This window comes from Capricornis sumatraensis, chromosome 9 (genome assembly GCF_032405125.1).
Source record: "Capricornis sumatraensis isolate serow.1 chromosome 9, serow.2, whole genome shotgun sequence".
NCBI lineage: Eukaryota > Metazoa > Chordata > Mammalia > Artiodactyla > Bovidae > Capricornis > Capricornis sumatraensis.
Window position 1 is genome coordinate 101,349,709 of NC_091077.1, and position 11,107 is coordinate 101,360,815.

Sequence of the window (11,107 nt, forward strand, 5' to 3'; positions counted from 1 at the left end):
TAAAAAGCCACAATGTTTTATGTAATGCAAGGAAAGGGTTTGTGCCTTTTTGCATGAATCTTGCAATTAAAAAAAAAAAAGTAATACTTGTGCAAGCCTAATTTCTTTAGTGCTTAACTTAGGTGCTTTAGCTGCTATTATGGTATTATAGTTTTGTTTTAAGTATATGTAATGTTCTGTCATGCTTTGGTTTGCCCCTGGAAATCAAACATACCAGTTTTGTAATCCTTTGGTTGTTTTCATTGAAAAATTAGATTCTCTTTTAACTAGAGTTTCCCTATTCCAACTAAGAATTAGACAATTCTTAGGTCAGTATTTTCTCCCAAAATCAAATATAAGTGAGTGTTAAAATGAGCACATTTCTATTGAAGCAGAAAGTTTTCCAATCAACTTAAGTTTAATTAATTTTTAAGTTAAAAATATTAGACTTTATATAGAAACTAAACATTAAAAGTATTTCTTTTTGGAGGAGAATTAGTTTAAATTCTTGAAAAATTAGATGCAGAAAGACTTGGTATTTTAGTTGTATCTAAAAGCAATTTTAAAAGCCATTCAGTTGGATAAAATGTAAATAAGCAATATTTATAAAAAAGTAAATAACCTATGTCCTGTTTGTTTAAAGAAGCTGTATATTTAAGTGCTTTCGTTTCATGGATGGTATTGATACATACCTGCATGGTTTGTTTCATGAAATTTTTGTATTTGTGCCATTGTTGAATGCAGAAATATTTGTATTTTGTATGGCTTTTTACTTGGTCTGACTTGACTCAGCTAGCAATTTCCAACAATAGAATTAATTGTGTTAATTCAGTCAAGGTAGGTGAAATATGTTTTGAAATTTTAATTTCAGCGTAAATGAATGGATATTGTTTTGGGGTCACACTAGAGGTGTTGTTGGCCTTGGTATGACTAAAAAAGTATTTAAAATCACTCTTCATAAATAATTACTTAATTGTTTTTCAACAAGAAGTCACCTTTAGCATTCCAGCATCAGGGACACATTATGGCATCAGCTTATTCATCTATCGAATAGACCTGATTTTAAAAAGTAAAAACCATGAAAACACTGTATTTTTTGTTTGTTTGTTTTTTATTATTCCCCAGGTTTATTAAGTATTACTCTTAGATTTTCCAAATACAGAATGAAATCGTGTGCATGCTGTACCTTGTGATTATATTTAAAATGAAGTCTTTGTCACATCTTGTTCCAGCCCCATACTGCATAGCATCTGGTGTCATGACTTCAGAGATCTTGTGTGTTTGCATGTGGTAGATTGAAAAGACCTAAACTGTCCAGTTCTAAGCAATGATCTTCTTTTTTAAATAATGAATTTTAGAATATCCAGCTATTGGTTTTGGTTTTGTTTTTGTTTTTTCCCCTCAGGTTTTGAATTGTATTCGATGGTGCCATCTATTTGTCCTCTAGAAACTCTTCATAATGCCTTGTCCTTAAAGCAGGTGGATGAATTTCTTGCTTCCATTGCTTCTCCATCAAGTGAAGTTCCACGGAAGACCCCTGAAACTTGTAGGAAAATTATTATTATTATTTGATTTTTAGACAGTAGATTTTATCTGAATATAAAATAATTATGAAAATATAAATTCAAGTAGTGATAGTAAGTAGAATTTTAGGGGAGAAGGGGGTATACAAGAACATTGTTTGGAATTCTGTGGTGTAATGTGCAGTATACCACTTGTCTTGACTCTTCCCCCAAATTTTTTCTCTTACCAAAAGGAGGAAGAAGTCTAAGACCCAGCAGTAGAAATCAGCAATATATAATACAAAATCATAGTCTTATTTTCTACTGTCATTGTATAATAAGCTTTTTTTAAAAGACAGGATATTAGTCTGCATTAATGCCCACGTGTTCATCCACTCAATACTTTTGACTCAGAGCTCTTAACTGAAGAGAGCAAATTAGGGCAGCAGTTCTTCAAATTGTGTTCTGTAGGAAATATTCTGAAGAGGTTAATTCCTTTGTGTAAAGTAAAGGGGTTTGTGGCCAAGCCAGTTTTGGAAACTTTATTATAAGGAAAACTCCATACCCACATTTTCCAAAACTTTTTTGTTGAGAAAACATTTTGGTAACACATTTAAATATTGTATAGAATTATTCTGAGGGACTTCAGTTTGGGAAATGTCCAGGGCTTCCTTTTTAAGTGTAAGAAGTCAGCTGGCTGTTGTCATTTTCAACACTGTAGGATGCTTTGACACACTGGAATTCCAGTTTAGGAAGCATTCGTTTTGGGAGAGATTGCTCTGCTGAGAGTTAAGAGTCTTACTAGTCTTAGTCATATGTCTGAAAAAGTGGGCTACTCTCCATGGGGTCTCAAAGAGTCGGAAATGACTGAGAGACTAAGCACATACCAAGTAGTATTTCATAAGAAGAATACTGTAAAAGTGTTTTCCCGAAGAATAAAATTGGAGATCTTGGGATGAAAGCCACCGTCATGTGTTGCTGTGACTCTCTTCCCTTTCCTGGGCCACCACATTGTGTGATTCTCCAGAGATCTGTTCAGCATATTCTGTCCAGATAGTGCCCCCTGCATTTTTGCTTTTCTCTTTCACGTCTGGTGGCAGAGGTCACCTTTCAACCGGAAAGGTATCTTGGTGTGAATGTTTTAAAATATTTCACTTTAGAAGTGGTTTGGAGAAGTAGGTTTCCATTTTAAAATGTGCATATGATTTGTCTGATACTGAGAATTGATAATAATCCAAATGAAATAATCTGCAAGCTATACAGTTGAAGTGAGGAAACTGAAGGACATTTTTCCTTTTCCTTTCTCTGTTAGCTAATAGAAAGGCCAGTGCTGTTCCTCGGAACACAAGAGAGAATCTGAGTAAATAAATTCTCATTTTTTTCTTCTACCTGACTTTATATTCTGTGCTTCCTTGGGGCAGGGATTTATAATCTTAAAATAGAGATTAAAGAAATACCATAATTAGTAAATAAGAGTTTAGGGTAATCATTAAAACTGTTTTGAATTTAGAAGATCTTCAGTCAGTGACTTAAAGCTAAAGTAGCAGTAATGACACCTGTTTTGGAAAGAGGCTTTTGGTGGGATATTTACAAAAAAATAATCTTTGTTTATACTGTGGCATTGTAGTTTTATGATGGCTTCATTTCTGTGGTTAAGTGAGTTCAGTTCCTCAGAGTGCATTATTGAGATATATTAATGATTGAAAGATACTAAATTTCTTTTCCAGTTCTCATTAACTCTTCTCTATATCGTAGATACAAGCTGTACCCCAATCCCCTAGCTCTCTTAAAATTTCATTCCATTACTTACAACGGGAACTAAATGAGAAAATAAATACAGTTAATGCAGTTCATAAAACTGGATAGACCTTAGATTTTATTTAGTTCATTGGTCTTCAGACTATATTCCCAAGAGCTTTAGGAAGTTCCATGAGGGAGAGAAAGAAGCTGAATTATTAGGCCTTGCTTTGATCGATTTTATGTAAGATTTCATTTGAGAGAAGTTTACTGTATTAATGGAAAAACTTAGAGACACCATTGAGGAAGTCAACCAGTTAGTGGTCAAGCAAGACTAAAACCCAGGTCTCCTAAAGTGTGTGGCTTTTTTCATTCTCTTTGAATATTAAAGAAAATAGGGTGCCAGTTAGGGCTTCGCAGGTGGCGCAGTAGTAAAGAATCTGCCTGCCAGTGCAGGAGATGCAAGAGACGTGGGTTCAGTATCTAGGTCAGGAAGATCTCCTGGAGTGGGAAATAGCAGCCCACTCCAGTATTCGTCCTGCCTTACACCAAGGCACTAACCCTCAATTTCAGAATACTAATTGGTTAAATTAGAGGTTGGAAGTTATAAAAGAAGATGTAAGCAGAAAAAAGCTTAGTAATGATGTGCTGCTTTATGAGATGTTTTAAGCACCTTTTTGAATCAGTTCAGTTCAGTCGCTCAGTCGTGTCCAACTCTCTGCAACCCCATAGACTGCAGCACGCCAGGCCTCCCTGTTCATCGCCAACTCCCGGATTTCACTCAGACTCCTGTCCATTGTCACATGTATATTATTTCACTAGTGGCTACTTTGATATTCTGCCAGTGTGAACTTTATATTCATTCCACATAGTTATCAACCACTGCAGGCGCATTTGCCACGTCTGTTCCACATACTGATTTTTCAGAGACACAGTCTTTACTGCTATCAGGCCCTCTTCCAAACTTGCAAAAATTGACAAATCTGCCTTTTGTTTACCTCCACCATCATTTGTTTGGGATCCCAAAATCTCATGCCAGTAGCACCCCCTACTGCAGCCTATTCCAGAGGTCTTCATACTTAAGAATTGTATCTACTTGTTCTTTTCACGCTGCCCAATCTCCCCACCTTAATTAGAAAGAAGAAAGAATCTTTAACATTTTCTTGAATGAAAATAAATCTCATCTGGGTACTGTGTTAATAGGAAGACAGTCTGACTCAATTATTCATAATCTGATTAGTTTAAATTTGATAGACTTGCTTCAGAAAATTATTGAATTACTTCGTTTGATTTTTCTTTTTCAGCCTCTTTAACTTCACGTTCCAGTCCAATAATGAGAAGAAAAGTATCTTTAAATACATATACACCTGCAAAGATCCTCCCAACGCCACCAGCTAGCATCAAGAGTACCAAAGCAAGCAGCAAACCAGGTTAGGCATGTGTGTGAATTTGTGGATTCTGAATAGCAATTAGAGGAGTAGTAATAGCTTGCTTTGTAGGTGTAAAAATCTGTTTTTAAGTAGGATGATTACAGTCTAGGAAATCTGTTACTGTAGCCTATTGATATGTTTGAGGTGTTTTTTCTTTTGTTAATTATCCCCCCTCCCCGACGTATGTTAAAATATATTTGATACAGTTTTCCAAACTGCTTTATGGACTTTGTTCTCTTGCTTTTCTGTTCAGCCAGGATTCTACCTGAATCTTTTTACTATTTCTTATACTTCTTATTTGTTAATATACCTGAAAATAATCTTTATTTTACCTTCATTCTTGAAAGGTAGTTTTGCTATACAGAGAATCTCTAAAGTTTTTTCTTTCAGCATTTTAAGGATCTTGTTCCACTTTTTTCTCATTCCCCTTGTTTCTGAGGAGAAGTCCTTGTTAATTTGAAGACTTGTTCTTATGTATGCTGCCTCTTGAGAAATCTGTATGCAGGTCAGGAAGCAACAGTTACAACTAGACATGGAACAACAGACTGGTTCCAAATAGGAAAAGGAGTCCGTCAAGGCTGTATATTGCCACCCTGCTTATTTAACTTCTATGCAGAGTACATCATGAGAAACACTGGACTGGAAGAAGCACAAGCTGGAATCAAGATTGCTGGGAGAAATATCAATAACCTCAGATATGCAGATGACATCACCCTTATGGCAGAAAGTGAAGAGGAACTCAAAAGCCTCTTGATGAAAGTGAAAGAGGAGAGTGAAAAAGTTGGCTTAAAGCTCAACATTCAGAAAACGAAGATCATGGCATCTGGTCCCATCACTTCATGGGAAATAGATGGCGAAACAGTGGAAACAGTGTCAGACTTTATTTTTTGGGGCTCCAAAATCACTGCAGATGGTGATAGCAGCCATGAAATGAAAAGACGCTTACTCCTTGGAATCAAAGTTATGACCAACCTAGATAGCATATTCAAAAGCAGAGACATTACTTTGCCAACTAAGGTCCGTCTAGTCAGGCTATGATTTTTCCATTAGTCATGTATGGATGTGAGAGTTGGACTGTGAATAAGGCTGTGCGCCGAAGAATTGATGCTTCTGAACTGTGGTGTTGGGGAAGACTCTTGAGAGTCCCTTGGACTGCAAGGAGATCCAACCCGTCCATTCTGAAGGAGATCAGCCCTGAGATTTCTTTGGAAGGAATGATGCTAAAGCTGAAGCTCCAGTACTTTGGCCACCTCATGCGAAGAGTTGACTCATTGGAAAAGACTCTGATGCTGGGAGGGATTGGGGGCAGGGGGAGAAGGGGACAACCGAGGATGAGATGGCTGGATGGCATCACCGACTCGATGGACGTGAGTCTGAGTGAACTCCGGGAGTTGGTGATGGACAGGGAGGCCTGGCGTGCTGCGATTCATGGGGTCATAAAGAGTCGGACATGACTGAGTGACTGAACTGAACTGATGCAATGGGTTAATGGATTTCTTTTCTCTGCCAACTTTCAGGTTTTTGCTCTATCTTTGGGTCTCAGAAGTTTGACTGTGGCATGCTTTGGACTTTTTTTTTTTTTTGGTGATAAAATCCTGGTTGATAATCACTTTTACTTGTCATCTGCATTCTGCTGTTAAACCATCCAGTAATTTTTATTTCAGGTATTTATTCTTTAGTTTTAGGCATTTGTTTTGATTCTTGATAGTTTTTTCCTTCAGAGATTTCCTGTATTTTTATTCATTATATGAATATTTTCCTTTTTTCTTGAGTGTAGTTAAAATAGTTGCTTTAAAATTCCTGTCTATTAGTCAGGCTGTTCTCAGGATTGATCTCTTATGAACTTAACCATTCCCAAGAAGGAATTTTTTTTTCATGGTTTTCATATATTGAGTAATTTTGGATTGTATTCTAGATCAACTCTTGACTGTTGTATCTCTTATGTTCCTACAAAGAGTATTGGGTTGTTTGGGGTTTTTTTTAAAGCAAAGTATTAACCTTGGCTGAACTTAGATTGCAATCCTATGTCCCCTGACATAACTGACAGCTCACATTTCACTTCACTGGCTTTAGTCTGAACTGGATTTCTTTAAAGCTTATTCTGCTGAACTCATACATTGGATCAGTGTTTACACAAAGAATTGGAATTTCCTACCTGGCTTTCCAGCCATTGTTTTTGCCTCAGTACTTGTCTTCTGGTGCTTCGTACTGGAAAGACTGAGTTTTATGTTGCAATTTTAGGCATTCTACATGGTGTACACTGGACCCTATCCTTAGGCCAAAGCTGTTTTTTTTTTTCTTTTAAAAAGGACAGGGAAACTAATTCCATGTTGTTCACTTCTTCCAAGTATTGATTCTTTCCTAGTATATCTCTGCTTTTGATCCCTCTTCAGTGTCTTCAGATAATTGTTTTTCAGGAAGATTCATCTGCAGGAGCTTACCCATCCATACAGAAGTGTAACTTGGCTTAGAATAATTTTTTGATAACTCACTGGCTTGAGGTTGGTTTGGATATAAAAGGATGATTCCTGATTCAAGAATGTTTCTAGTTTTCTAATCTTTTAGCTTTTTAGACAGTGATAAGTAGAACAGGCAGAGGAACCAGAGATCAAATTGCGAACATCCGCTAGATCATCAAAAAAGCAAGAGAGTTCCAGAAAAACATCTAATTCTGCTTTATTGACTATGCCAAAGCCTTTGACTGTGTGGATCACAATAAACTGTGGAAAATTCTGAAAGAGATGGGAATACCAGACCACCTAACCTGCCTCTTGAGAAACCTATATGCAGGTCAGGAAGCAACAGTTAGAACTGGACATGGAACAACAGACTGGTTCCAAATAGGAAAAGGAGTCCGTCAAGGCTGTATATTGCCACCCTGCTTATTTAACTTCTAGGCAGAGTACATCATGAGAAACGCTGGACTGGAAGAAACACAAGCTGGAATCAAGATTGCCAGGAGAAATATCAATAACCTCAGATATGCAGATGACACCACCCTTATGGCAGAAAGTGAAGAGGAACTCAAAAGCCTCTTGATGAAAGTGAAAGAGGAGAGTGAAAAAGTTGGCTTAAAGCTCAACATTCAGAAAACGAAGATCATGGCATCTGGTCCCATCACTTCATGGGAAATAGATGGCGAAACAGTGGAAACAGTGTCAGACTTTATTTTTGGGGGCTCCAAAATCACTGCAGATGGTGACTGCAGCCATGAAATTAAAAGACACTTACTCCTTAGAAGAAAAGTTATGACCAACCTAGATAGTATATTCAAAAGCAGAGACATTACTTTGCCAACAAAGTTCTTTCTAGTCAAGGCTATGGTTTTTCCAGTGGTCATGTATGGATGTGAGAGTTGGACTGTGAAGAAGGCTGAGTGCCGAAGAATTGATGCTTTTGAACTGTGGTGTTGGAGAAGACTCTTGAGAGTCCCTTGGACTGCAAGGAGATCCAACCAGTCCATTCTGAAGGAGATCAGCCCTGGGATTTCTTTGGAGGGAATGATGATGAAGCTGAAACTCCAATACTTTGGCCACCTCATGTGAAGAGTTGACTCATTGGAAAAGACTCTGATGCTGGGAGGGATTGGGGGCAGGAAGAGAAGGGGATGACAGAGATGAGATGGCTGGATGGCATCACTGCCTCAATGGACGTGAGTCTGAGTGAACTCCGGGAGATGGTGATGGACAGGGAGGCCTGGCGTGCTGTGATTCATGGGGTCGCAAAGAGTCGGACATGACTGAGTGACTGAACTGAACTGAAGATAGGTAATACCAAAGAAAATAGATGTTCGTAGGGAAATTGATGAGTTCAGTTTTAAACATGTTTATATTTGCTATCCAATATCTCTATAGAGGTTTCTGGTAGAATATACAGATCTTGAGGTAAGGGAGAAGACCTGGGCCAGAAGTAGAAATTTGAAGACTGTTAGCATAGTCATCAGACACGACTGAAGCGACTTAGCAGCAGCAGCAGCAAAGTCGTTGTGGCTTCCTAGGTGGCGCTGGTGGTAAAGGACCCACCTGCCAATGCAGGAGACGTCAGAGACGCGAGTTCATTTCCTGGGTCAGGAAGATCCCCTGGAGGAGGGCATGGCAACCCACTCCAGTGTTCTTGCCTAGAGAATCCCACGGACAGAGGAGCCTGGTGGGCTGCAGTCCATGGGGTCACAAAGAAATTAGTTTCCCAGGAAGAATGTAGGGAAAAAGAGAAGTTTGTGTTATTTGATCTTTTGTTGATTGTTTTTTATTGTTTGAACTTGGATTGCTTGTGAAAATCTAAGCCGTAATTTTTCTTTTTTTTTGTATAGCTCCCAGCGGACCTTCTAATACAGCTGTTCCTAATACCTCATCACGGAAAAAGGGTATGACTAGCAAAACCGAAATGCATGAACACAAAAAAAATACTTCGAAAAAAAAATGAAATCTTCTAAGCAGAAGCTGGAACTCCTTGTAAAAATCATGTGTTCAGTTGAAAAAAAAAGGCATGTAATAAACCTTGACTGAAAAATATCAAAGCAATTAATTTGTGTCTCCTTGTACATCTCTGTATTCATTTAAAGATAGATTAAATCGAGAGAATTCTTTGTATATATTCAGGTAAAGAATTTTTGTCATGATCTGGAAATGTTTGAAAACAATGTTTATTAGCATCTTATGAGTAGCAAAACTTACGGTGATAAAGGTCTGTTGTTATTGTGATATTTGCCATGTTCCTGCAGTAAAGAAAAAGAACGTGAAAGCCTACCCGTGTCACACAGTGGTGATGGTTACTGAAGAGTCTGTGAGGTGGTGTCTGTACATTTTCATTTTCATGGGGTTGCATCTGGGCTGTAAAATCCTGTAGCTTGAAATCTGATGGCTATACTGGAGACTTCTTAAAAAGCATATTTCCAAAGAGATTTCACTGACCACAGTTTAGAGTAGAAACTTTCTTCCCCCAATTGTTATAATTACATATATGCTGCAATATTTAATAACTGGAGTATTGGCATATGGGTTATTTTTTCAATCTGTGCTTTGAATTTTTTATTGTGTTTTATTTAAAATATGTGCATCTGGGATAACTATACCTTTATGCACATAAATTTGTACATTAACTTGTAGAAAATATTTTCTTTATATATTTCTTTACATAAGGTGCTTTTGATCATCAGGAAAATTTTTGCTTCATATATTGACAAGAAAGATATCTTTAGAGTTTCTTTTTAAGAGGTAAAGTTGACAAGTTTATAAGTGTTAGTTATTTTTGGAATTCTTTTTAGATCTGAAAAACTGAGTTCCAAAATGAACCTCATCAGTGTAAGGAAAATATCTGAATTCTGCTGTCAGTAGATATTATTTGTGGCACCTATTTTTACCATTTCGATTCGTATCTTTAGAATATCAGTTGATCTCACTAAGATAATTTAAAGATTGAGCATTTGAAATAATGCTTATTTTAAATTATTAGATTTTGGAGGGACATTAAGATTATTGTATTGTGATTTCATCTATGATGTGAAAAATATTTATTATCCTTGGTGCTTATTTTCCCCTGATGCGCAAATAATTGTAAACCAGTTGAAATGACTTAAACTGTAAACCAAACAGTACATCTTGATAAGAATTCATCCACTGATAGTCAGGTAACTTAAGTTGCTAAAGCTTTAGTTTGAGACTTAGGTTTAGAAAAATTATTGAATTCTTGTATGAATGCATCTATTAAAATTCTTCGTAGAAACTCTCCTAACCTTAAATCATCATATATGAACTGACTTTTAGAAATTAAGCATATTACAGGTTCATTTTAAAAGGTACCAGATGCAAAAGTCACAAATATGTACAATTATATAAGTTAGTATGTCAGTACTTCACATGAATGTAAATGTATTATGGAGACATGTTTTGTAAACAGTTGAATGTACCTAAGCTTTCTGTATGTGAAAATGTGGTTAATGTGCTCATTGTCGGAGTAAAGAAACTGCTTTTATTTTTTCAGTGGAATTGAATTAAAGTATTTTATTTCTGGAATCAGAGGATGACTTAAATGGCAAATTATTTTTTTATTCTTTTCTTTGTCCCTTTACTTTTAGCTTTCAGAGTAGAAAGAATGAAGGAAACTATTTTAATATTCAACAGTGCTCATCTTAGATAAAATTTCATAGCATTAGCCATAGCTGTTGCAATATCTTCCCTAGAAATTAACTAGGAAGTTCAGTACAAGTCATGTTTTCCCATTGTTACACGGGAACTAGGATTTCACTGAAGTCACCAAACTTGGTAACACTGCTGTATAAGCAGGACAGTTTTATTTACAAGGATCTTAGATTCATTTTCCAAAACAAACAAAAAGTCTCTATATCAGAGCAAGAAATTATAGTTAATCACCATTCAGTGGAAGTTTGACTGAAGCATCTGTTTCTCACTGTTTCTCTCCCTGTGAAGTGTGCTTTTTGTTTTTTTTAAATACTAGAAAATA

At 36.6% G+C, this 11,107-nt stretch overlaps 1 protein-coding gene across 11 annotated transcripts in view; it reads left to right on the forward strand.

Annotated features, from left to right (window-relative positions):
* The window catches only part of PPIP5K2 (diphosphoinositol pentakisphosphate kinase 2), a 75,359-nt gene extending 64,773 nt beyond the window's left edge, over positions 1–10,586 (forward strand). For all 11 annotated transcript variants that reach the window (XM_068979984.1, XM_068979988.1, XM_068979985.1 and 8 more), the window contains 3 exons: positions 1,385–1,525; positions 4,523–4,648; positions 8,958–10,586. In XM_068979984.1, the coding sequence (XP_068836085.1) occupies positions 1,385–1,525; positions 4,523–4,648; positions 8,958–9,070 (380 nt within the window). In that variant the 3' untranslated portion in view covers positions 9,071–10,586. The remainder of the gene's footprint in view (positions 1–1,384; positions 1,526–4,522; positions 4,649–8,957) is intronic.
* The last annotated feature ends 521 nt before the right edge of the window (positions 10,587–11,107 follow it).